A 27,975-nucleotide genomic window follows, 5' to 3' on the forward strand; every position below is an offset into this window, starting at 1 on the left:
GGCTCCCAAACAGCTCTTCGTTCATTGGCTCTTAAAAATACATAAGACCATGAAACAATTGGAAATCTCTAAAATAAACCATACAAATGTCATTTCAGATCGTGGCATGTTAGTTCAAATACATTTTTACCTTACCAAATTATTAGATGGCCTGCAAAAAAAAAATGAATGGGGGGAAATGAATGCACTGCAACAATGTGTGTGTGCCAGAAAAAGTATCTCCTCACTATCTATTGTTCCTGTAGTGCATTACAATCTTCAGATAATGTTTTAATTGTCTTCAGTGCAGATAATCGTTGTCTGAAGGTCAAAAAGCAGTAGTAATAAATCAGGGTGCCAAATGAACGGCTCTTTCACAGATGTGATTTGGTTTAAGACGTTACCAAAAAGAGCCGTTAGTTCTGCTTCTCAGTAGCTGGTGTGCACACCTGCAGGCTAGGCCAAGTAAATGGACTTCCTTTCCCTTATGAACTCTTAAACAACTTCGGCGCTAAAGTTTGCAGCACTGAAATTTCCAGCAGGAAAAAGTTGGCTTGTTTTGCATTGACGGTAAGCTCTAACATTACTTTAATTGATATTAATAAACTTAAACAAGTTGGCCTAACGTTAACGTGTGCTATTCTTCATTCGCTACAAACTACATGCCATGGCTGTCATATTGTTGTGTAGCTAATTTAGTTTACCGGTAAATACAGAGAGCTACTTATAGGTAACCATTTTGCTCTGAATTTAAATGGAATATCTTAATTGAAACTGTGACACTTGTACTTTGAACCAATTTGGTTAGCCTTACAATTAGCCATTATCCTAGCAATTTTGCTTTGCACGCGCCGACCGGCGCCTTCAGCGAGTGGATACGCGTGTCATTCGTTTGATAAAAACATGTTAAGCTTGACCCTATTTTCTAAATGAATTTTATTAGACATGCCATGTTTTTTTTCCTCGATGAAAATAATGCCCACCTCTGCCGACCTTTTTATCTCTATTTGATCATCATGCCACGTAAGATCATAAATTAAATAAAGACCCCTTTCTATTAATCCGAATACTTGTAGGCGTGTGGTGATGTCTGGTTTCCTATAGTCCCCATTTATACGAAAACATAGCTAGCTAATCATGTTATTGCTAAATTAATTTAGTCAGTGTGCAGTCAACCAGCTAAATACATTTACAGGTCTAACGTTACTCAACATTTCATTTCCACTTGCTCTACAGTACACGCAATGAGCCTCGATTCCCTGTACCGTGAATATGGCGAGATGTCAATGAACTGCAATAACCTCGCTGAATGCAGCAGCAACACAGCCTCGCATTTTATGGGGAGATGGCTCACCAGAGGTCATGTGATAGCGCGGTGGGTTTGCTTCTCTTTTAGCAATTGGCTGAAGCGATCTTGCTATACATCTGGTCTCTTTTATTAATGGGCATCATCATTTCCCTGTGAGGATCTTGCTATACATCTGGGCTCTTTTATTAATGGGCATCTTCATTTTCCTGTGAGTCATTGTTAATCTCTCAAAGTAGGTTGAATACATCAAGCTGTCACCTTGCTAGATTCTATGTGATAATGCAAAACAAAACTCTCCATGACTTTCAAGTTCTCAGCAAACAAGGTTGCCCAGTTGGGAAGTTCTTTCTCAGCCTTGGTATCATTAGCTATGGGATCAGCACTCACCCTCCCTGCATTTGTATTTTTGCAAATGCAGTCACTACCAGATTAACCATGTCCTCTGGGTTTAATAGTTTCAACAAAAGCTGAGGTAGTTTTTAGGAATGCATGATATATCGGTGAACATATCGGAATCGGACGATATTAGCTAGAAATGCCAACATCAGTATTGGCCCGATGTCTAGTTTAACGCTGATGTGCAAAACCGAAGTCAAAGCTGACCTGCATACCTATATAATGTAGGTACAAATCAAATTTTATTTGTCACATACACATGGTTAGCAGATGTTAATGTGAGTGTAGCGAAATGCTTGTGCTTTTAGTTCCGACAATGCAGTAATAACCAACGAGTAATCTAACCTAACAATTTCACAACAACTACCTTATACACACGTGTAAAGGGATGAAGAATATGTACATAAAAATATATGAATGAGTGATGGTACAGAACGGCATAGGCAAGATGCAGTAGATGGTATTGAGTACAGTATATACATATGAGATGAGTAATGTAGGGTATGTAAACATAGATTACATGGCATTGTTTAAAGTGGTTAGTGATACATTTTTTACATCAATTTTTCCATTATTAAAGTGGCTGGAGTTGAGTCAGTGTGTTGGCAGCAGCCACTCAATGTTAGTGATGGCTGTTTAACAGTCTGATGGCCTTGAGATAGAAGCTGTTTTTCAGTCTCTTGGTCCCTGCTTTGATGCACCTGTACTGACCTCGACTTCTGGATGATAGCGGGGTGAACAGGCAGTGGCTCGGGTGGTTGTTGTCCTTGATGATCTTTATGGCCTTCCTGTGACATCGGGTGGTGTAGGTGTCCTGGAGGGCAGGTAGTTTGCCCCCGGTGATGTGTTGTGCAGATCTCACTACCCTCTGGAGAGCCTTACGGTTGTGGGTGGAGCAGGTGCCGTACCAAGCGGTGATAGTTTGAGTGCTTTTGGTGACACGCTGAATTTCTTCAGCCTCCTGAGGTTGAAAAGGCGCTGCTGCGCCGCCTTCACCACGCTGTCTGTGTGGGATGACCAATTCAGTTTGTCCGTGATGTGTACGCCGAGATACTTAAAACTTACTACCCTCTCCAATACTGTCCCGTCGATGTGGATAGGGGTAATGACGACATAATGACGCCACGTAAAATTTTGCTCTATACGTGCAACACAGCATTCTTAACCTAGCCCACGATGTCTGTTGTGTGGATCGAGCAGTTATTTGAAAGAGTAAATAACACTATTTGACATGTTAACTTCTTTGGGGTAGGGGGCAGTATTGGGTAGCTTGGTTTAAAAACGTGCCCAAATAAGCTGCCTGCTACTCAGCCGTAAAAGCTATAATATGCATATAATTAGTAAATTTGGATAGAAAACACTCTGAAGTTTCTAAAACTGTTTGAATGATGTCTGTGAGTGTAACAGAACTCATATGGCAGGCAAAAACCTAGACAGGCTAAATAAGCTTTTGACACACATCAAATAACAGTTATATTATAGAATGTTGTGTGTTCTGAATTTGCACGTGCAAGCCAAGCGCCACCACTACTATCAGTAGCATTCTCTAAGCTGCCCAAAAGCCTGCATACACCGGCCACGAACGATGTGTTTACAATACCGCATTGGTAATAAAGCATTATTTGTTTGACCTCAACTGAGGTAGCTTGCTAGCTTTAACTTGATACCTAGCTAACACCAATACAACCAGCCTGAAAACAATGACCAGTAGAAACTAGAAATGCACCGATATCAAATTTTGGGCTGATATCCAATATTTTCCTTGCCAAAAAAATGATACCGATATTTTAAAAAACAACAACACATTTTTAATATTGGTATCGGGTTTTTTGGCAAGGAAAATATCGGATATCGGCCCAAAATTTCATATCGGTGCATCACTAGTAGTTTTACTTTCCTTATCTCGGTCATCCAGTTTGAAAGGAAATTGGGCAGAGAAATGTGTGAAGAAACTGCACATTTTAGTGGCCTTTCATTGTACCCAGACAAGGTGCATCTGTGTAATGGGCATTCTGTTTAATCAGCTTCATTATATGCCACACCTGAGAGGGATGTGCACAAAATTTGAGAGAAATAAGCTTTTTGTGCATATGGAACATTTCTGCTATATTTTATTTCAGCTCATGAAACATGGGTTCCAACACGTTGAATTTTATATTTTTGTTCAGTGTAATTAGAAATAATTGGTTGACGGCAAATTGACCGCAAGAAGCCCAAACAGGCTAGAACATAATTTCAAACCTTGCTTACATTTGTCTACGATCACATCTCTCTATGTGTAGGAATACTTTGGAACAGATTTCCAAAATTAAAATCGCTTGGAGCTGATTTGCTGGTATTTTTACAGTCTTATGTCCAACAATAAAACATAAAAAAATGTCCTGCAGTAGGCTATTGAATAAAGCAGTGTTGGTTGTGTGTGTATTTGTTCATAGACGAGACTGTTTTGATGTTATAAGTAGCTAGGTTTCCATCCAATTGGCGATTTTTATGCAAACATTCTAAAAAATCTGCATAAAGAAAATATGCGCATTTTCCCACTAGTGGTGTTTCCGCCATACTGTTGCAGATTTGTTTTTAATCTGTGCGTGACGACGTAGTGCACAGAATATACTTTTTCTTTAAAGTTTTCATGTACCAAATAAAAATCTAAAGTTCAATGTGTTTCAATCGCATTTTCAACTCTACCGATAGTTTTGTCACATAACGTTGCGTTAAATAGCAAATGTGCATACTCTGGCCTTGGCACAGCCAGTTCACAGATACAGTGCGGGGAGGCTAGTCTACATGAGTTTTTTTATGAGCAAGAATATTTGTAACCGTCTCTTATGTTCCAAATTTGAAATTGTGATTTTTACATTGGATAAAAGTACAGACTCAGAGCTTCAATCATACACTGTAGTTAGAGGAAACATGGGGAAGTAATGCTGCTTTAAAAGTTGATCAACTTCATATAAAGATGGCGCAGATAGACATGGCCCCTTGTTTCTCGTTCCTAAGAAACTTTGCAGTATTTATAGATATTTTTTAAAATTTCTCACGCTATTAGCCCAGAACGTTCTTAGCATTATTACATACAGCCAGAAATAACTTTTGGATATCAGAGAGGCAGTCTCTAACCACCATTTCGACAAGGAATACAACTTTCCTGAATTGGATTCTTTGATCGTACCCTTCAAGGCGATAGAACTTATCCCAGAGGCTCCTCCAAAATGCTGCCGGGGGAGAAGAGGTATTCGGAGTGGACTTTTAGCCTGACTCGGGAGGCGTGCACACCATCCACCACTTCCAAGTATATTACTCGCGAATGTTCAGTCCTTGGGCGATAAAGTAGATGAGCTCAAAGCGTGGATCTCCTTCCAGAGAGATATACTCTGTTTCACGGAATCATGGCTCTCTCCGGATATACTGTCCCCATTGATACAGCCAGCTGGGTTCTCGGTACATCGTGGTAACGTACAGGAACTCAAGTCCTTTTGTTCACCCGACCTAGAATATCTCTATCAAATTCCAACCGTGTTACACCACTAGAGAATGTTATTTTTTGTCACAGCTGTGTATTTTCTCCCTCAAGCCGATACCACTACGACTCAAGGAACTACACTGGACTGTGTGCAAACTGGAAACCGCATATACTAAGGCTGCATTTAATGTAGATGGGGACTTTAATTTGGACTAGAGGAAAACGCTGCCAAAGTTTTATCAACTCATCGCCTGCAATACTCTCGCTTCAAAAACTCTTGACCATTGTTACTCTCCCTTCCGGGGTGGCCTTAACGCCCTCCCATCAGCAAATCAGATCTTTGCTCCTCCCTTCCATAGGCAGAAACTCAAACAGGAAGTACCCGTGCCAAGGTCTATTCAATGTTGGTCTGACTAATCGGAATCCATGCATCAAGACTGTTTTGATCACGCAGGCTAGGACATGTTCCTGGTTGTCTCTACTAATAACATTGATGTATACATTGACACAGGGACTGAGTTCATCAGGAAGTGTATAGGGGATGTTGTTCCCACTGTGATGATTAAAACTTATCCAAACTAAAAAAAATGTAGATAGCAGCCATGACAAGGTGACTGGGAATATGGCCAAATACAAGCAGTCCAGTTATGCCCTCCATAAGGAAATCAGACAGGCAAAACATCAGTACAGACAGCGACAAAGTGGAGTCACAATTCAATGGGTCAGACACAAGAATTATGTGGCAGGAACTCCAGACAATCATGGATTGTAAAGGGAAAACCATCCACGTTATGGACACCGTCTTGCTCCCGGGACAAGCTAAACAACTACTTCGCCGGGTTTGAGGATAACACCGCCAACACAAGGACTGTGAGCCCTCGCTCTCCGTGACCGACATGAGTAAAACATTTTAGCTTGTTAACCTTCACAAGGCTGCCAGCCCAGACGGCATCCCTAGCAGCATGCGCAGACCAGCTGGCTGGAGTGTTTATGGACATATTCAATCTCTCCGTATTCCAGTCTGCTGTCCCCATTTGCTTCAAGATGTCCACCATTGTTCCTGTACCAAAGAAAGCTGAACTAAATGACTATTGCACCACAGCACTCACTTCTGTCATCATGAAGTGCTTTAAGAGGCTTAAGGATCATATCACCTTACCCAATACCTTAGACCCACTGCAATTCGTATACCGCCCCAACAGATCCACGGATGATTCAATCGCCATTGCACTGCACACTGTCCTATCCCATCTGGACTAGAGGAATACCTATGTAAGAATTCTGTTCATTGACTACAGCTCAGCCTTCAACACCACAGTACCCTCCAAGCTCATCCTCAAGTTCGGGGCCCTGGGTCTGAACCCCATCTTGTGCAACTGGGTCCTGGACTTCCTGACGGGGGCCCTACAAGGGCATGTGCTCCGCCCCCTCCTGTACTCCCTGTTCACCCATGACATTGTGGCCACGCACGCATCTAACTCACAACAGTGGTAGGCCTGATTCCCAACAGCGACGAGGGGGAGGTGAGGGCCCTGGCGGAGTGGTGCCAGGAAAATAACCTCTCCCTCAATGTCAACCAAACGAAGGAGCTGATCATGGACTTCAGGATGCAGTAGAGGGAGCACGCCCCAATCTATGGGGCCACAGTGAAGGTGAAAAGCTTCAAGATCCTTGGCGTACACATCACTGACAATCTGAAATGGTCCACACAGACAGTGTAGTGAAGAAGGCACAACAGCGCCTCTTCAACCTCAGAAGGCTGAAGAAATTCGTATTGGCCCCTAAAACCCTCACAAACTTTTAAAGATAGGATGCTCGCGATAGTGTATCGGGCTGTATCACCGCCTGACAACTGCACCGTCCGCAACCACATCACCTGGAACACATTGCCTGCCCTTCAGGCCATCTACAGCACCCAGTGTTACAGCAAGGCCAAGAAGATTATCAAGGACCTCAGCCACCCAAGCCACGTCCTGTTCACCACGCTATCATCCAGAAAGCAAGGTCAGTACAGGTGCATTAACACTGGGATCGAGAGACAAGCTGTTTTTCAATCTCAAGGCCATCAGATTATTAAGTAGCCATCACCCACCTACCTCCACCCAGTGCCCTGAACTGTCACTGTCACTAGCTGGCTACCACACAGTTACTCATCCCTGCACCTTAGAGGCTGCTACCCTACGTACATAGATCTGAAACACTGGTCATTTTAATAATGTTTACATACTGTTTTACCCATTTCATTTGTGTGTGTATATACTGTATTCTAGTCAGTCAAAGCTCTGCTATTCAACTTTTGCTGTACATATACTATTCTATCCACGTATTCTTCAGATATATTACATATTATATCCACATACTGTCCACAATGTCTATACATACCCTCATATACAGTGCATTCGGAAAGTATTCAGACCCCTTGACTTTGTCACGTTACAGCCTTAGTCTAAAATTGTTTTTATCCCCCATCAGTCTACACACAATACCCTATAATGACAAAGCAGAAACTGTTTTTTTTTGTCATTTTTGCTAATTTATACAAAATAAACTTGTATCACATAAGTATTCAGACCTTTTACTCAGTACTTTGTTTAAGCATCTTGGTAGCGATTACAGCCTCGCATCTTCTTGGGTATGACGCTTCAAGCTTGGCACGCCTGTATTTGGGGAGTTTTTCCCATTCTCTGCAGATGCTCTCAAGCTCGGTCAGGTTGGATGGGGAGCGTCGCTGCACAGCTGTTTTCAGGTCTCCAGAGATGTTCGAGCTGGACGCCCGGCCAAACTGAGCAATCGGGGAAGAAGGGCCTTGGTCAGGGCACGCACCTGATGGTCACACTGACAGAATTCCAGAGTTTCTCTGTGGAGATGGGATAACCTTCCAGAAGGACAACCATATCTGCAGCACTCCACCAATCAGGCCTTTATGGTAGTGGCGAGACGGAAGCCACTCCTCAGTAAAAGGCACATTACAGCCAGCTTGGAGTTTGCCAAAAGGCACCTAAAGACTCTGAGACCATGAGAAACAAGATTCTCTAGTCTGATGAAACCAAGATTGAACTCTTTGGCTTGAATTCCAAGCGTCACATCTGGAGTTAACCAGGCACTGCTCAACACCTGGCCAATACCATCCCTACGGTGAAGCATGGTGGTGGCAGCATCATGATGTGGGGATGTTTTTCAGCGGCGAAGACTAGTCAGGTTCAAGGAAAAGTTGAACGGAGCAAAGTACCGAGAGATCCTTGATGCCTGCTCAAGAGCGCTCGGGACCTCAGACTGGGGCAAAGTTCACCTTCCAACAGGACAATGACCTGACGCACACAGCCAAGACAACGCAGGAGTGGCTTTGGGACAAGTCTCAATGTCCTTCAGTTGCCCAGCCAGAGCCATGACATTAACCTGATCTAACATCACTGGAAAAAACTGAAAAATCACTGTACAGTGACTTTCCCCATCCAACCTGACAGAGCTTGAGAGGATCTGCAGAGAAGAATGGGAGAAACTCTCCAAATACAGGTGTGCCAAGCTTGTAGTGTCTTACCCAAGAAGACTTGAGACTGTAATTGCTGCCAAAGGTGCTTCAACAAAGTACTAAGTAAAGGGTCTGAATACTTATGTAAATGTAATATTTCAGTTTATTTGTAATACATTTGCAAAAATGTCTAAAAAGCAGTTTTTGCTTTGTCATTATGGGGTATTGTGTGTAGATTGAGGGGGAATAAAAACCATTTTTAGAGTAAGGCTGTAATGTGACAAAGTCAAGGGGTCTGAATACATTCTGAATACACTGTATATCATAACTAGGAATAAATGAATGGAAGTGATAGAAGACAATATGATCCAATAGTTCTGGATGTTTATTTGATGTAGCCTACAGTATATAGGTCAGTAGGATACAGATGTCTGCCTGACAATGTTGGCATGTTTATCTCTGGAACGTCATCAAAGCCCAGGCAGCAGAGCTGCTATATGCAGTAGCTATAACAAACTGGCCTGAGGAACCGCCCCTTCCTTGTCCTGTAGTAACCCCAGCAGCATATCTGCTTTGTGTGGTTGTGTATGTTGCGGAAGTGAAGTGTGTGAGGGGGATGGGTAGCGTGGGGGACTCATCGCATCATCCAAGAGAAGGGGGGAGGAGTATTCCATTCCACCCATTCCCCTCCCTCTTGCATTAATTTAGCTGAAGTGACCATATATGGGGGACGAGTCTTGTGGTGTGAGCCGTTTCAGCCAATGAGAAGGGCTGTAGTGTTGGCATCTTAGTGGCGGAAGTGTGTAAGGAAGTCTGCAGGAAAGGGTGGGGTTTCAGAGGAGGGACAAACCAGGCGTTTGAAAATTAATGATGTGTTACACAGAGTAGACTGAGGCGGAGAGGCCAGCATATTTTGAGTCTAGCAGCTGACTGACTAGAGTGCTTAAGCAGTCCAGAGAACCGGCAACTAGAACTGAAACAAGGAACCTAAAGAGTTTACTTCCAAGGATGCACTGTAAGTTCTTATGCATTGAATTAGATATACATTCAGATGTTGTGATGAGGGCGTTTTCCCTCTCACTTGCGTAGCCTAGATCTGAAAGCTTACATTGATTGTTACATATAATACATCTTTATATCCATGATCTTCTGACTTTGGCTTGTGGGAAGGCATTTCTCTGGCATCGTGGCATTTTCATTAGGATGTGACTGGTGGTTTCTGTGTACCTTACGTAAAATACATTTTAAAACTAAATTTGAGTCCCTCTCTGTGTTCAACGTTTGAATTTGGTTTAGTTCTTACATTGAAGTTAAGTTATTGAATTCAGAACAGCTCATGTACCACAGTTCTGAAGGCTGTTTATGTGGTACTGGTTCATCCACCTCATTAGCCCATGTCGACAGCAGATATGTGCCGGCTGGCTGGGGTGGAGCATCCTGCCCTCCATGTACAGCTGCTCAGACAGGTTTGGGCGAGGCAAAGAAGTCCTAGTTTTAACTGCATTATTGGGGCCAGAAACAGCTGCTGGTTGGATGGATGGAATCTTGATTCACCCCAGTGGGTTAGCAGCCTTGGTAACAACTCCAGGCAGCTGGGTGAGATGGCCATCTGGGATAGAGACAAGTACAGGGACAGAAAGAGATTTAATGTAGCTTCCTTTGCATCTAAAATTCTCTACAGTTGGGGTTTTTAAATGCTGGGTGTGGGGAGAGGGGAACCCCTGCTTTGTTTTGGAGACGCCCAGTTTTGGGCAGGATTTGTTTAGGTTGTAGTTAATGCTGGTTTCTAAAAATGTGTTTAATGGTGCCATTTTAGAGCAGTGTGCAAGAAAAGCTTCTACTCATAATCAGCCAAATTGTCTATACTTGCAATTTGTTTTTTGAATGGACATTGTGGCAGTTATATGGACTAGACATACTGTTTGGGACCTAATCCTCTCTTAATTGTGTGCAACGCAGCGGTCAGTTGCTAACGTGATGAAACTCTGCGCAACTCTAAATCCATTTGAGCCCATCCCCTTAATGCTCACTGGGAATCTCCCTGGCAGGCCATCAGCAGGGATGTACAACCTCATTCAGGCATTACAATGAACTGCTCCTCTGGAGATTAGGGGTCAGACGGTGACCATCCATTCCGGGCTCAATCAACAGGAGAGAAGGAAATGGCTTTCTATCGTACAACAAGGAAGTACCTTGATTTGTATTTTATTTTCCCTGGTCTGACGTGTATTGGTGAGCACATTGTGAAGGTAAATACACACAGCCTTGGTCGTCATGGCTAGAGGGGATGAGAATAGAACTTGGTCATTGGTTAGGCATGTGTTGATAGCTCTCCTCACATCCAAACATAAATCAGTCCTATAGGGCTCTGCCTGAGACTTATTCAGTCATGAGAGAGAGACCCCTGAGGATCAGCCTTAAGGCAGCATTCAGAAATATCAAGAATCTCCTTCTCTCATTAAGGTACATAGTTTGAGCGTGAGAGCGAGCCTTTTCTGAGCTATAGGCTTAGTCTATAGCACCCACCCCCAATGCAGGCATGTCGGCACCCTCCCAACCCCCAGGGACCACTCACAATACAACTCCCACACTAGAATACATTACAGCCATGCAGCGTGAACCCTGGGCACAGCTGTCCAAGTCTGTGAGCATGGGGAATCTGCAGCCGCTCTGTTACTGGAGGAAGAAAGTACAATGGTAGCTGTTGCAGGGGGTTTGTGGTGTCAGCGGTGAGCTCACATGCTCTGCAGGAATGTGTAATGATGAGGTGAAGTCTCAAGGTTAACAGCAGTGCCTCTGAGGGAGGGAGCAGAGAGGTAGAATCTATCGATCTGCTGAGCTACGGCCCTTGAACGAACCATGAATCAGACACATTGGTTTTGAGTTTGAGGGTTTATAGCCGTTTCAAAACACTAGGTTATAATATTGACTGGGTTTTAATGAGGGCTGGCTGCACCCTGGCCCTGGCTCAGGGGAATGTTTGCGTTCCTGCTCTGACCCCCATGGTGTCTGTTTTCTTTCCTGCTGCCCCTGCTCAATTGTCCTCAGCTGGTGAACTATGATAGTCAATTCCACAATAGGCCGAAAGGGCCACTGGTATGTGTTTTCAATGCACCGAGCCAGGCCTAGATAAACAGAAGCCAGGCCGGTATTGGCTTTCCAACAAGGGGGTGGAGAGTGGGCGGGAGTTACGTGCTGGTGGGGCGGTCATGGTTATTGTTCTAGGGCGCTGACGTGTTTCCTGTGCCATGTTGGGTAACTGCCCACGATGGAACAAGCGGATCATCAACAGGGGCTGAACTGGGCTCTGGTTGGGTCTGTGTGTCTTTCACACAGATGGAGCCATTGAATTTCAATAACCAAAGGATGAGATGAACCAGCCAACTAAATGAGTCCGTCTTATGCAACCTCTGCTGTCTCGCCTGTTGTCATGTGTCCACATGGCTTTATATCTCTGAAAGGGGGGTTTCATAACATGATAAGGCCCAAATATTCATTTATCCTTCCTCTGATTTGGGAAAGGACCACACTGAATAAACATGGTTAATTTATTTTGGCTGAAAGAAGTTACTTAAAAGGATGCCTCATTGTTCAAAAACAGTGATTTATGGGGACAAAAACACAGTTCAGTCTACAGGAGCTCTTGGATCTATGTACCTTTTTGAGTCCAGAGCATGACCCTGTGACAGCACATGCAGCACAGTGGTGGGTGTCTTGTGAGCCGTTTGGCAGTCACATGGTACTGACAGTTCCACTGTGTGACCAAGAAGCAGGTGCTACTGTAAGGAAGGACTAGTGCCATTTGTCACTCTCTCAAAGCCTGCTCAAACCTTCCATCACTTACCGCTGGGGAAACTCAGCCCCGAGATTTGCATGTCATGTTGTGTGAATGAGTCATATGCTGTATCTTACCCTGTCCCCTATCTCTATCCCTCCCAGTGATTGTGTGTGAGCCCGCTGCCATGTCCACAGTCGTGGTAATGGACCCCGCCAGGGACGCCAGCAACTTGCAGTCATCCTGTGGCACCGGGGACAGCATTGCTTCACTGGATGAAGTCACTATGGATTCCACAGCCAAGTACGTACCTGACCTGAAACCATTGTCTCTGGTCTGATGGCGTGACTCGTGTTTGGACTGTTGATCGAAAGGCTCTCGTCACACAGGAATAACGATGACCTGCAACCTTTCACGGTCTTAATAATCCCACATTAAAGGGATACTTCGGGATTTTGGCAATGAGGACCTTTATGTACTTCCCCAGAATCTGTCTTCATACTGAAATAAGAGACATAAAAATGGTATCCACTAGTTCATCTGACTCTGAGGAAGTAGATAAAGGGCCTCATTGCCAAAAGCCCGAAGAACACTACATGACTAAAAGGATGTTCATCGAACATCTCATTCCAAAATCATTAATATGGAGATGGTCTTCTAGGAAGGCTTTCTACTGGATGTTGGAACATTGCTGTGGGGACTTACTTCCATTCAGCCACCAGCATTAGTGAGGTTGTGCACTGATGTTGGGCGATTAGGCCTGGCTCCCAATTGGCTCAAATTGCAGAATTCATCCATTTTGAAGGGATGTCCACATACTTTTGTGGTATATATAGTTTATCCCTTTAAATGACAGCTCAGAGATATTTGACCTACTTATATCACTCAAAGATGAAAAACAGTCCTTATATTCTGTCAAATCAGCAATGTAAACATATTTAGAGTCAGTTTGCAAGACCGATTCTTGGGGACGTTAGCCTCTGACACACTGAAAGGTTTCCTCCATCTATCTTAGACGTGGCAGCAGGGTTCACCAGGACAGGACTGGGAATCTACTTAACATTGTTTCTAACGTTTTTCCCCTCAGTGAGTCATCAGAGGAGGAGTCAGCCGGTGAGAGGGAAGCGGAGACTGGGGCTAACACTGAGCTCACCAACAATCCCACAGACATCCCCACTGAATGGCCCACACACACACAGACAGGTGAGCTGACCTACACACTCACACATTTACATGGCAAACACCACAAGGACAGCATTTACATGGGACACAAATACATTTAGAAACAGGGTTACAACAGTTAGAGCGTACACAAACATAGTGGTTCACACACACTCTTGAGGTTGGCACATGGCTACAGAAGTTATACCAGTGCATTCATTTTGAGGTAGACCAAATTAATTGTCCCCATTTGGAACTTTGAGGGAATGGGCCTAAGGGAAGTGAAGTCCACCCTTGGTGCCTGTGCGTGCCAACTTCCTTTTCCTGTTTCCTCCGACTCAAGTCAAGAACATTCAGCCTTCAATATTCCACACACACTCGGTATGACAACCCTTTTTATAAGCTGTATACTGGCATATATAAAACCCCAATTAGATTAAATAGTTCTATGCTATCCTAAATGAAGGTATTCACAAATTTCATTAAAAGCACAGTTCAATTGAGATTTGTGTCAGTTGGTCAGTAAACCCTATGTTACTGCAAATCAGTAGGGCATTCTCCTCCACTGTCCATCCACCTGAAGTGCAGTCCAGTAACTGTAGCCTCAGGACCTGGCAGAGTGGCAGCATGACTGTGGCAATGTGCTTCTGTTGACTATTAAAGAAGTGATTGGTCATAAATAGTCCTGTCTGAACTCCCAGAAGGTTCCACCCACAGCTCAGTCCTGTTGACAGTACACAGAAACACAGCGCTCTTTGGAAACGGGGTCAGCCTAACACAAGGTCACATGACCCCACGCTTCACTCAGTGTTGATCTTTTCGTTTTATAGTGCTTTTCAGAGGCTTCATAGTCAACACAGAACATGGGAGGGAGTAGGTCCCCTTATCTAAATAAAGCTTTCACGCACTTCAAAATAGTGACAGGGATTATCTATAGTTCTAGTCTTGTCATAGTGACATTTGAAAAATTGCTGATAAGACTCAAACATGAATGCTAATACTACTAGGTGAGTTAGAGCTTCTGTTTGTCTCTGGCTAATGGCCCCCATTAACCCTTGACACCCCTACCTGTATACAGGTTGAAAATGGCACATTTTGTCATTGATAAGGGCCTACATTGGAATGCAGTGGCTGTATAGTAACATGTTATACATGACGTCAGAGCTCAGGATCTCCGCTTCACAGCTCTGTATGGGTTTTGACTGCCAGACGTTCTGAATTTGAGCACTGTGTGTGACGTTGCCCCCATCCCTCCTGATAATTTGGCAACATTTGGGGGGGAGCAGTGAGGGAAATGCTATAAATTACAAGGACTTGGTGTATTTTGAAAATTGAGACGTTGTGGATTAAAACAAATACTGCTTTGATGTCATACAAGCAAGTCCAAATGTGCACTTCACATTTCCACGTCATTATACTCTATATATGTAATATAGTGTCAAAGTTCATGATCACTGTTTGATGTATACTGAACAAAAAAATTAAACACAACATGTAAAGTGTTGGTCCCATGTTTCATGAGCTGATATTAAAGATCCCAGAAATGTTCCGCAATCACAAAAAGCTTATTCAATAAAATGTTGTGCACAAATTTGTTTACATCCCTGTCAGTGAGCATTTCTTCTTTGCCAAGATAATCCATCCACCTTTGTCATACAACACAATGCCACAGATGTCTCACGTTTTGAGGGAGTGTGCAATTGGCATGGTGACTGCAGGAATGTCCACCAGAGCTGTTGCCAGATCATTTAATGTTAATTTCTCTACCAAAAACCATCTCCAACGTCGTTTTAGAGAATTCGGCATTATGTCCAACCGGCCTCACAACCGCAGACCACGTTTAACCACGCCAGCCCAAGAACTCCATATCCGGCTTCTTCACCTGCGGGATCATCTGAGACCAGCCACCCGGACAGCTGATGAAACTGAGGAGTATTTCTGTCTGTAATAAAGTCCTTTTGTGGGGAAAAACAAATTCTGATTGGCTGGGCCTGGCTCCCCAGTGGTTGGGCCTGGCTTCCCAGTAGGTAGGCCTATGCACTCCTAGGCCTATCCATGGCTGCGCCCCTGCCCAGTCATGTGAAACCCATAGATTGGGGCCTAATTAATTTATTACAATTGACTGATTTTCTTTATATGAACTCTAATTCAGTAAAATGTTAAATGTTTATTTTTGTTCAGCATAGTTACAAAATGACATGGCGTTATACCCTGGGTAGTCGTAAACAGAATGAGCCTACAGTATGTTTGTTGTATTGTGAAGAAATTATGCCCACCTAACCCTGATTTTGATATTTAAAATGGACCGTTTTTGGATTGCGTAAACAATAGTAATTGTGTAAAGCGGGGATGCAGGGCTGTGTTCCAAGCACAACGACACGTTTGCTTGCTCTAGTTCCTCGCCGGCACAGCTTGGAGAGCTCAAAAGAAAGGCACCTTTTATAGTTTAAGACACTTTTAATCATAAAGGTGCATTGAAAATCCTTAAGAACTGTGCACACATTGGTGAGCTGTGGACCCCTGGAAAGATCCACATTTTCCTGGAATATTTTTGTTACTGAATGTATCCAGAGTATTTTCACATTTCCTAATTTAACAAATGAGGCAAAGTACAGTAAATGTGAAATGCACATAAAATCAAGTGTAATGTTTGGATTCAGTCTTGTCAGGTGAGCTGTTGTCCTGACCTTTTTTAGTCTAAGACTTTTCCCATAATCTCCAAACTGTCCTCTTTTTAATTGCTACAATGGTTATGCATATGCTTTCTATATTTCTTCTGTAAGAAACATTACAATTTAGCCCTATCCATATAGGCCAATATAATAGTTCCTGTTGTCTTGTTAGTTCCTTTTAGTGAGTCCTCTTCTTGTGAGGTCTGTGTGCCTGGGCTTTGTAGGGGTTACCTTGTGGTGTCTGGCGTTTTGTGTGCTGATTGGTATCTCATACGGGACCGGGCTCTGTCTGTGTACTGGTAGAGGCTGGGTTCCAGGCCAGGGTCACCTAAACCCACTGCCTCTGGCTCTTCACCATCAATGCAGACAACAGAGGAGGAAACACAAGTCTACAAATGGCAACTGAGATTTAAGACCAGAAGTCAGAGCAGCCTCCATCCTGTCCCTAAAGAGTGTCTAAGCTCATTTATGTGAGTGCTGGTGTAAGCAGGAGGCACCCCATTCAAAGTGATTAGTTTGACTTCCTCACGGGTTCGGGTTCCATCTGACAAATTGCAGACAGGCAAATCAATGTATGCCATTTGCCATCACCAAACTGGCAGGATGGAGCAAGAGCGTCCTTAAATCAGCTCAAACAATTTATCCCCACAATATTCCTATTTTCTGAGGTGCTATACAAACTTAAGTCTAAGCAAAGCTCACAAATCAAACACTTTTCCTTCACCTTCTCAACTGACTTGCCTTGGTAAAAAACGAAACCCTTCTCTCTCCCTCAGTGAGTGCCCAGCGGCCAGACTCTCTATCCCTGACGGTGGCTAAGCCAGACTTGTGGACATCGAGCGGTGACGGGGAGGTGAGGCTGAGGATGGGGGAGTCAGGCTTTGCCTCTGAGCCCCCACTCACCGTAGACCAGATGTTTAAGACTGCTGTGGAGAGGTTTGGCAGCTACACTGCCCTGGGCTGGAAGGAGGGAGAGCAGACCAAGACAATCAACTACCAGGAGTACTACCAGGCCTGCCGCACCGCTGCCAAAAGCTTCCTCAAGGTGAGACTAAACACACAGACCAACTCTGCTGACACTTGACCGCTGTACATTGCATGTCAGAACAAGGTGGCAAGAGAAAACCCATAACAATACATGTGTATAGTTATCGAGTGTTACATACAGAGGAGAACTGTAAAATGTTATTTTATTAAACACTTTCTTGGTGCTCATGTCTCCACTTCTCCGGTCATAAGAATGGCTTATCGACATCAGTTCCTTAAGTGCGACATTGCAACAGAGAAACTAAGTATGAGAGAAAGTTCTGTTGGCTTGGCAACAATGTATCCTCAAACTAAATATCAAGACAAGCAAAAGAGAACCACTGTGGACTTAAACTTAGGAGCACCAGAAGATATGTTTACATTGATTGAGAGAGCCTATATTGGGCCAATAAGAATTCTAGCTACTTCTGATTAGTATTTCTGATTTGTCTTAACTCACCACCACTAATGAGCTGTGGAGCTTCTCAAAGAAACATTTTCTTAACCTCAAACGGCAAGTTAACAAAGTCTGTTTTTACATCCATTGACAATAGCTCCTCAATGTATTAGAAAAATCTTTCCAAATCAAAATGTATTTGTCAAATGCTTGAGGCAACGGGTGTAGACTAACAGTGAAATGCTTACTTGCGGGTCCTTTTTCAACAAAGAAGATGAGGTAAAAACTAAACAAAAATCAAATGCAAATAGTGACATAAATACACAGTGAATAAATAACATGGCTATATATTTTTCAATAACATGGCTATATATAGGGAATATCAGTACCAAGTCGATGTGCGGGGGTACGAGGTAATTGAGGTAGCTATGTACTGTACATATAGGTATGGGTAAAGTGACTAGGCAACAGGGTAGATGATAAACAGTAGCAGCAGTGTATGTTTTTGTGTGTTGGTGTGGGTAGTCCAGAGTGTGTGCAAGAGCGGGTCCATTCAGGTAGTCCAGGTGTTTAGAAGTCTTATGGCTTGGGGGTAGATGATGTTCAGGGTCCTGTTTGTTCCAGGCATGGTACATTGGTACTGCTTGCTGTGTGGTAGCAGAGAGAACAGTCTGTGGCCTGGGTAGCTGGAATCAGAAAATGTTTTGGGCCTTCATCTGACACTGCCCGGTACAGAGGTCCTGGATGGCACGGAGCTCAGCCCCAGTGATGTACTGGGCCGTATGCACTACCCTCTAGAGCCTTGCGGTCAGATGCCAAGCAGTTGCCATACCAAGCGGTTACGCATCCAAGATGCTATCAATGGTGCCGATGTAGACATTTTTGAGGATCTGAGGGCCCATGCCAATTCTTTTCAGCCTCATGAGGGTGAAGAGGCATTGTCATGCCCTCTTTACGACAGTGTTGGTTTGTTTGAACCATGATAGAGCCTTAGTGATGTGAACACTGAGGAACTTGAAGCTCTTGACCCACTCCACTACAGCCCCGTCGATGTGAATGGGGGCCTGCTCGGCCCTCTGTTTCCTGTAGTCGCCAATCGGCACCTTTTAACTTACTGACGTTGAGGGAGAGGTGTCGTCCTGGCACCACACTGCCAGGACTCTGACCTCCCCTATAGGCTGTCTCGTTGTCGGTGAACACTGTCGTGTCGTCTGCAAACTTAATGATGGTGTTGGAGTCGTGTGCAGCTACGCAGTCATGGTTGAACAGGGAGTACAGGAAGGGATTAAGCACGCACCCCTGACGGGCCACTGTTGTTGCCTACCCTCACCACCTGGGGGCGGCCTGTCAGGAAGTCCAGGATCCAGTTGAAGAACGAGATGTTCAGTCCCAGTGATCTTAGCGTAGTGATCAGCTTCCAGAGCACTATGGTGTTGAACACTGAGCTGTAGTCAATGAATGGCATTCTCACATAGGTGTTCCTTTTGTCCAAGTGGGAAAGGGCAGTGTGGAGTGCAATAGAGACTGCATCATCTGTGGATCTGTTGGAGCGGCATGCGACTTGGAGTGGGTCCAAGGTGTCTGGGATGATGGTGTTGATGTGAGCCATGACCAGCCTTCCAAAGCATTTCATGGCTACAGATGTGAGTGCTATGGGATGATAGTCATTTAGGCAGGTTACCTTGGCATTCTTGGAAACGGGGACTATGGTTGTCTGCTTGAAACATGTAGGTATTACAGACTGGGTCAGGGAAAGGTTGAAAATGTTGGTGAAGACACTTGCCAGCTGGTCAGCGCATTCTCTGATTACACATCCTGGTAATCCGTCTGGCCTTGCAGCCTTGTGAATGTTAACCCGCTTAAAGGTCTTCCTCGGCTATGGAGAGCGTGATCACACAGTCGACCGGAACAGCTGGTGCATTCAAGCATGGTTCCGTGTTGCTTGCCTCGAGTGTAGAAGGCATCCGGCTCTCCCTTTCGATAACCACCGAGCCTCTGTGTGAAAGGGAAAAATGTCATGCTCTGATCCAGTGGAAACTTCATAAAATACCTGATTTACCTCTTATCCCGTGCCTGTCCGGAGCACACTGGCACGGGAAGCTCGGAGGGGCCCAGAATAGTTGATACAATGTTGCAGATAGATGAATGCGATTGAATGAACATGAACAAACCTCCATGCATATTCAATGTTATTTATATATGATTTAAAGATATTTTATATCAGAATATTTTCTACCAGCAATGCATTTATTTATTTGAAACTGTTCCATGAAAAATTTTAAAATAGGAAAATCTAAACTGTCACGCAGATTGGTAGAAATGGTAAGGTAAATTGGCACCCCACATGAAAAAGATTGCCGACCCCTGAGGTGCGTTCAACAAGGGAGATTGTTCACAAATGCTGGCTAACACTAGCTAACATATTTCATTTGTTTTGTTAGCCGCAACCGTTAGCTAACAGTCTGAGAAGGTAGAAGGCGAGCTATACACTACTCCAGACAACGCTTGGCATTGCTCATGGGGATCTTAGGCTTGTGTGCGGCTGCTTGGCCATGGAAACCCATTTCATGAAGATCTCGACAAACAGTTATTGTGCTGACGTTGCTTCCAGAGGCAGTTTGGAACTAGGTAGTGAGTGTTGCAACGGAGGATAAGCTATTTTTACGCACTTCAGCACTTGGAGGTGAGCATGTGTGGCCTACCACTTCGCAGCTGAGCCGTTGTTGCTCCTAGACATTTCCACTTCACAATAACAGCTCTTACAGTTAACCAGGGCAGCTCTAGCAGAGCAGAAATGTGACACGGTGTTGGAAAGGTGGCATCCTATGACGGTGCCACGTTGAAAGTCTGAGCTCTTCAGTAAGGTCATTCTACTGCCAATATTTGTCTATGGAGATTGCATGGCTGTGTGCTCAATTTTTATACGCCTGTCAGCAACGGGTGTGGCTGAAAATAGTCAAATCCAGTAATTTGAAGGGGTGTGTGTATGTGTGTGTGTGTGCATCTATTCTCATGCTGTATGTGTGTATCTATTCTCATGCTGTATGTGTGTGTTTGTCCACAGCTTGGCTTGGAGCGCTACCATGGGGTTGGCATTCTGGGCTTTAACTCTGCTGAGTGGTTCATTTCTGACATTGCTGCCATTTTGGCTGGGTGAGTCCCTCTACTCCTGTTTCGGGGGGGTCTGACACATTCCCTGTTACTTACACTAGCCCCGTCATGTAAGTATGTGTGATGTGCAGAAGGGTTCCCGCTCACTGATATACTGTAGGCCCCATCTAGATTGTGTAAGCATCTTATATGACTACAACCAAAGACATGATGAGATATGACATATGAGCCTGTCAGAGCAGCATAGTGTTTGACCTTGAATTCAGCATGTAGCCTGTTGGTCACATTAAAACAGTTTGATAGATCGCTGAGGTATGCCAAACACAATGACTACTCTGTTCTTGCTTTTCAGTTGTATCAGCAAATAGCTATAATCAGAAACCAAAACTCTGTAGAGCATGATCAGAAATCCAAACTCCATACAGTATGTCAAAACAAATCAAAGTTAATTTAGAGCTTGGAGTGTTTCCCACTGTCAGAACTGGTTATGTGAGAACATATGCCATGTGTAATTGGCAGCGATAAGTTAGACTTACAATAACTTACTGTTCTGGGTGGATCAAGGCCTCACCTGTTGCATTCTTCTTTCATGATGATCATAACTTTCTGAAATACATTCTTACTTAGCAGAGTTGCCAAACCTGTCTGTAGGAAAGGAATCTTTTTTTGAGTTTGTTGGAACATAAAGGCAACAACTCGCTGTACTGTTTTCTCTTGTGTTGCCAGTGGGTTTGCAGTGGGCATCTACACCACAAACTCCCCAGATGCTTGCCAGTATGTAGCAGAGAACTGCAAGGCCAACATCATTGTGGTGGAGAATCACAAGCAGCTGCAGAAGATCCTACAGGTAAGCCTAGAGGATGGCAAGGATGTAAGGTGATTTGATTGATTCATTCTCCAGGGATACCTTTTACGTTTTAGTGTATTCCACCACTGTGGAATCTGACGCAGATATCTAAAACTAGTGTCTTTCCTCCAGGTTCAAGACAAGCTGCCACACTTGAAAGCCATTATCCAATACAAAGATGCACTTAAAGAGAAGAGACCAAACCTCTACACGGTATGAATGGAGTGTCAACTATTTAGATTTAATTTGAACAACCGGACACAGATCCATGCCTTCTGTGTCTTTTTTAGAAGTGTTCATAACACAGTACGTTTTCTGCAGGTTCGTTTCCCCCCCCACTCTATCCTGAATATGTCTGTCCTGTATTGTCTGCACAGTGGACTGAGTTTATGGAGCTGGGCCGTGATGAGCCCGACACAAAGCTGGATGATATCATCACTCTCCAGAAGCCCAACCAGTGCTGCACACTGATCTACACTTCAGGTACCACAGGCCAGCCCAAAGGAGTGATGCTCAGCCACGACAATGTGAGTGACACTGACTACAAACACCCACCACTAACACTAGTCTTTGGTTGCATATTTGGTTTCCCACGGCCAGTGTAAAGATATCAGAGTGCTATACTTAAGCAATAATATACCACACCCGAGGGGGTGTGGTATATGGCCAATATACCATGGCTAAGGGCTGTTCTTAAGCGCAACGCAACCTGGAGTGCCTGGACACAGCCCTTAGCCATGGTATATTGGCCATATATCACAAACCCCCGTGGAGCCTTATTGCTATTATAAACTGGTTACCAACATAATTAGAGCAGTAAAAATGTTGTTATACACATGTATACGGTCTGATATACCACGGATATACCACAGCTGTCAGCCAATCAGCATTCAGGGCTCTACCACCCAGTTTATCCTTTAAAGGTTGCTTATCAAGATGTAGCCTCGTATCTATTCAAACTCCCCTTTTGGTCTGAGTTTACCTGCTAATGACCTGTATTGTACTTGACCGTCTCTCCCTCTGCAGCTGACATGGACAGCGTTCGCAGTAGGCCGCTATGTCCGGCTGGCAGAAGCCACCAAGTCTCAGGAGATTGTGGTCAGCTACCTGCCCCTCAGCCACATCGCTGCTCAGATGGTGGACATCTGGGTCACCATGAAGGTCGGAGGGGCAACATACTTCGCCCAGCCAGACGCACTGAAGGTGAGGTCTATTCTCGTTTATGAGAATCCCAAGAGGACATTTTTCTGTTTTTTCCATCACACTGAGAAGACTGTTATTCAGTCCCTTACATCACCTTGTCCTCATCTTCGATAAACCTAGTGTGTAATCCAGTTAAGGGAGGAAGATTAAGATCAGAGTTTTTTCACAAGTTAAAATGATACCCTGTCCTCACACAAGACAACTCTTTGTTTCCCCGTTGATCAGATCATTAGTGTTTCTGCTCTCTGTGAAAAGGCTTTTCACTAAATAAGTGCCAGATTTGCACGTTGCAATTGCAAACTCTTTTGAACAGTTCTGTGATTCTCAGGAGCTGAACTGTCTTTCTCAATGTGTCAGTGATACTCCACACACACAGTCACACATACTTTGTGCCCTTTAGTGTGTGTATATGTTGTGACTGAGCTCCATTCCTGTCTGTTCTCAGGGCTCCCTGGTTAACACAATGAGAGAGGTGCGTCCCACAGCCTTCATGGGCGTACCACGTGTCTGGGAGAAGATGCAGGAGAAGATGAAGTCCGTCGGGGCCAAGTCGTCCACCGTGCGCAGAAAGGTGGCAGTCTGGGCCAAAGGAGTGGGTCTGCAGACCAACCTCAGCAAGATGAATCAGTATGTGTTATACATGGGCCTATTTAGTAGGGAGGGGCGGATCTGTATCACCACCTCTGTGGTTCTGACTTTGCAGCGATTTCCCTCAAGGCGAATACTACAGGATCAGTAGTTGTCTTGCCCACGCACAGTATAATAATGCTAGCACAGTATGTACAGTAGTGAACTATAGCCTGGGGTATGAAGAGAGACATGTTCTGATGTTGTATTAAACTCCTGCTTCCTCTTCTGCCTGCTCAGGAATGGAGCTATGGCGAGGACGCCCATGAACTACCGCTTGGCCAAGAAGCTGGTGTTCAAGAAGGTCCGTAAGGCTCTGGGTCTGGACCGCTGCACCAAGTGTTACACAGGCGCCGCCCCCATCACCAAGGATACCCTGGAGTTCTTCCTCAGCCTGGACATCCCAGTGTACGAGCTGTACGGAATGAGTGAGAGCACTGGACCTCACACCATCTCTCTGCCCGACGCGTTCCGCCTCACCAGGTAACTATACCCTCCACATACACCTAAACACACAAGGCCTGAAATGACATATTACAGCTTTTAGAAAGTATTTTTGTTGTATATGCTTTGTGTTTGTGATTAACATCTACAAAGTTAGTGATTTATGTCTTGTCTCCCTAGCGTTGGGAAGTTGATCCCTGGTTGTGAGACTAAGATTAACAATCCTGACGAGGAGGGCAACGGGGAGATCTGCTTCTGGGGACGCCACGTCTTCATGGGCTACCTAAACCAGGCCGACAAGACAGAGGACGCCCTGGACACTGAGGGCTGGCTGCATTCTGGAGACCTGGGCAAACAGGACGACAACGGCTTCCTCTTCATCACTGGACGCATCAAAGGTACAGTCTTCTCTACACACTCTATAACCCCATCTCTAAAATACCCCCAACCCTATCCCGGTCATCAGAACCCAGCTTTAAATGGAATAGACTGATGTTTTATTAAAGCCTCAGTCCACAGAAGATAGCATTTTATTGTCTGGCTCCACATAGAGAACCTATCCTAAATAAAACTTGTGTTTCAATGTGTGTCCAGAGCTGATCATCACAGCGGGTGGAGAGAACATCCCTCCAGTGCCAATCGAGGATGCTGTGAAGGAGGCCGTGCCGCTGGTTAGCAACGCCATGCTCATTGGAGACAAGAGGAAGTTCCTCGCCATGCTGCTCACCATTAAGGTATGAACTGTTGGCTACAGTACTGTTTTATAATTGTTTTATTTTACCAGGTAAGTTGACTAGGAACATATTGTCATTTAAAGCAACGACCTGGGGAATAGTTACTGGGGGGGACGAGAGGGGATGAATGAGCCATTTGGAATTGTTTGTGTGTCGGTGTGAAACCAAATCCCCATGCCAACCAAGTCCCCATGCCAATATGGCCTATCTCAAAGGTCATATTTCAAGTTCTGACAAAACATCTTCTTCAGAACAGGGATGTTAGCCATGATACACAACATATCTATTACAGCCACTTTTAGAGTATCTAGTAGTTGAGAAATACCATGTGTAATCAGATGCAGCCTGCATTAGAGATTGCACAGTGCTGTATAAACTCCTCATCACTGCTCCTTATCATGTAATCACCAGATGGGGCAAGGTCATAGTGGGTTATTCACAATTCTTCTTTATTGTAAGTTATACGACTTCTGCCCAACCACTGCCACCTGGTGGACATTTTAGCAAACTGCAAGTCTTTATGGTATCATTGTCAGTTAATAGGATTCATTGACCAGATAAATTATTCATGAGCAAAACAATCTTCTAAGAAAATGTGTGTTTTTGTTTCAGGACTCCTTCCTGAATAAAACATCTGTTTCTTTACCCCTCAGTGCCAGGTGAACGGAGACACTGGTGCTCCTGAAGATGAGCTGATGCCCGAGGCCGTAGAGCTGTGTCGGAAGCTGGGCAGCAACGCCATGCGAGTCTCAGAGATCGCCGGTGGGCGTGACCCGGTCATCCATGCCGCTATCCAGGAGGGTATCAACCGCGTGAACGAGAAAGCCACCTCCAACGCCCAGCGCATCCAGAAGTGGACCATCCTAAACCAGGACTTCTCCATCCCTGGGGGAGAGCTGGGTGAGCGGGGCGGGGAGCAGCCTGGGCAGGGGCCCTGGGTAGGACGGTGTGCATGTTTGTTTAATGCCATGTTCTTCTCTTCTGGTCCTGAGGGACTGCAGTATGTCGTTTTTCCCAGGTCACTATATAAGCTAGACTCAAGTTTCCATAATGTTGCCTCATTTCCATTCATTTCAATATAATTGTTTTTGTTTGACCTTTCTGTCTACTACAGACCATGTTGTCACTGTAGTTTATCACCTATCCAGTGGCGGGTGTTGATGAGCATAACAGCAGGATTTATATAGCCGACTGTCTCGTTCTCTCTCTCAGGCCCCACTATGAAGCTGAAGAGGCCGGTTGTCATGAAGATGTACAAAGAGCAAGTAGAGAATTTCTACAAGGAGGTGGTGACCCCAAGCACCCCTGATAACTCCATGCCCCCCAAATAGGCATGGGACAAAAATACCCCTGCAGAGCAATTCAGAGAAACACTACAAAAGACATGCAGACAGAACAGTCTTAGACAACCACTCCTTGTTCAGTTCCTGTTTCTCTCCTGTGAACATTTTTTGCTAGCTTCCTCCTTTCATTATTGGGTTTTGTTTACATTTGTGGGTGTTGTAAAGAAAAAATATATAAGGAAAACATCCATGAGAAGCCATTGTAAGCCTTTAGGATTTTTTTTTAAAGATGAGTTATGCTGATTTCAACTATTTATTTTGTATTATTGTGATGAAGAACAATAATATATGATAGATGAAGTACAGTTGTATGTGATGAGGCTTTGTGAATTTACTGTGATACTTGCAAATAAATTGCATTGAATCCAAAAAGTCCATAGGACATGATAGTAGAATTTTGGGGGAAAGAGTTACTATTTTTGTTTATGCCAAAGTCAGAAATGACTTGGACCAAATACACACATTTGGATGATAAATAATGATTACATCCAGTGATCCCTGGTCTGGATTCAAAATAAAAGATATGAAGTAAAATGACAGGGAAAGAAAACACTGAACATATCATTGTCCTATTTATTATTGTTGTATTGTTTTTCTGTCTGGTTTGAGTTTTGATGAAAGTGCGTCTGTCATTGTGTAGTAGCTCCTAAATCGTGCAGTTCTGCAATAAATACACAAGACAAGCCCTGGGATGACCAATGTAAATTAAGTTGTAGATTTAGTTGATTCCTTGGCGCCATAAGCACATGGCACAATGTTGAGCTTCTGCATCTACCTTAACTGAGAGAGAGCATCCAGATCTTTATGCTACAGAACCATATCATTCAAGCCATATTAGTTTAGTCATGTTTTATATCCAATGAGTTTTACGGACTCTGATCGTCTGTGTGACACAGCCTACGCAATTGCCTGGTCTTGTTGGGATGTTTTGTAACGATTGTGTAAAATTGCTGTGACCATTTAAATACTGTAAATATGTTTTGCTTACATGTCCTCTTCTCTGATCTTTATCAGAGAACGTGTTAGTCTACAGATCATCAGTCTTGTCTTGAAGTGTGAGAGAGCCACCATTCTTCATGCATACCAGCACAACGCAGACGCGTGTGATGAGAAAAGATTTTGGTCCTTGCACCACTGAATTTGTCTTTCTGAAAACCGGTTCATTATGTTCTCTGGGGTAACTAATCTAAACGAGAATACAGAGAATTGAATAGCATTTCAAAATAAGCAGTCATCCTGAAACATTAGATACAATCTTACCTAATACAGGTGTGGACTGGTGTTCACTCTTATTACATTGCAAATACTCCCTAAACACACATATGCATGCTGAGTGGAATTGTGAAAACCATGTATCTCTGCTACCTGCTGTACATGTTAGGAGAACTTGGACTTCTGTGTCTTATTGCTGGTTGTGAATTTTGGCCATTTGTCAAACCTTTGAGTCAGTACTTGCCAAACATACTCCCAAGTACATTGTAGTAGGAAGAAATTAGTTTGATTTGTGATTAAGACTTTGGCTTCCAGTACCTTTTTGAACATTATCTTTTGATGAAATACTTGAATTTGAAGATATGTTTAAAACAAAGACATCTAATACTAATGAAATCCAAAGATCCCATTTGTAAACAATTGCCACTAACATGCCATTGTCTCAGATGAAAGTGAGTAGGTCAAGCCCCTTGCAGTTTGCAGAGATGTTAGAGAAGCCCAACTGGAGACCCATGTTGATGTTCAGGAAGACCTGTAAATAAACTATTAGCTTACCAAGAGTGACCTTGTACTGTTTGTTGAATGAAGTTGTGTACAGAATCAAACATTACAGAAAATGAAGGTGAATCAGTATTTTCTTTTCCCAACTGATTTTTGCCTTCCTGCAGAATTCACTGGTGTCATAGATTTCTATTGATGCTTGTACTGGAATAAAAGACACACTGAAGAGCGTTAGCTACTGCAACTAGCCCGTCAAAGCTCCATACCAAGGAAGCCCCATGCAAATGCAAAGTTGCCTTCCTAACA

At 44.0% G+C, this 27,975-nt stretch overlaps 1 protein-coding gene across 2 annotated transcripts; it reads left to right on the plus strand.

The window, feature by feature from the left end:
- Positions 1 to 397: 397 nt before the first annotated feature.
- LOC139409223 (acyl-CoA synthetase bubblegum family member 2) lies at positions 398 to 27,726 on the plus strand. Of its 2 annotated transcripts, none has more exons than XM_071154074.1 (15): positions 398 to 549; positions 12,556 to 12,694; positions 13,479 to 13,594; positions 17,001 to 17,269; positions 20,712 to 20,800; positions 21,485 to 21,605; positions 21,738 to 21,818; positions 21,983 to 22,132; positions 22,632 to 22,808; positions 23,254 to 23,435; positions 23,676 to 23,918; positions 24,060 to 24,277; positions 24,474 to 24,613; positions 25,267 to 25,513; positions 25,826 to 27,726. In XM_071154074.1, exons 2-15 carry the CDS (start codon positions 12,579 to 12,581, stop codon positions 25,942 to 25,944), a joined length of 2,268 nt encoding a protein of 755 aa, XP_071010175.1. In that variant the 5' UTR covers positions 398 to 549; positions 12,556 to 12,578; the 3' UTR covers positions 25,945 to 27,726. The 2 variants fall into 2 exon arrangements, with proteins under 2 accessions (XP_071010175.1, XP_071010174.1); XM_071154073.1 differs by lacking the exon at positions 398 to 549 and adding an exon at positions 9,454 to 9,631.
- The last annotated feature ends 249 nt before the right edge of the window (positions 27,727 to 27,975 follow it).

Source organism: Oncorhynchus clarkii, chromosome 5, assembly GCF_045791955.1.
Source record: "Oncorhynchus clarkii lewisi isolate Uvic-CL-2024 chromosome 5, UVic_Ocla_1.0, whole genome shotgun sequence".
Classification (NCBI taxonomy): Eukaryota; Metazoa; Chordata; class Actinopteri; order Salmoniformes; family Salmonidae; genus Oncorhynchus; species Oncorhynchus clarkii.

Coding starts and splice junctions, on each gene's coding strand:
- LOC139409223 (XM_071154073.1), top strand. Junction 17,270..20,711: donor CTGCCAAAAGCTTCCTCAAG/GTGAGACTAAAC, acceptor GTTTGTCCACAG/CTTGGCTTGGAGCGCTACCA. Junction 25,514..25,825: donor CATCCCTGGGGGAGAGCTGG/GTGAGCGGGGCG, acceptor TCTCTCTCTCAG/GCCCCACTATGAAGCTGAAG.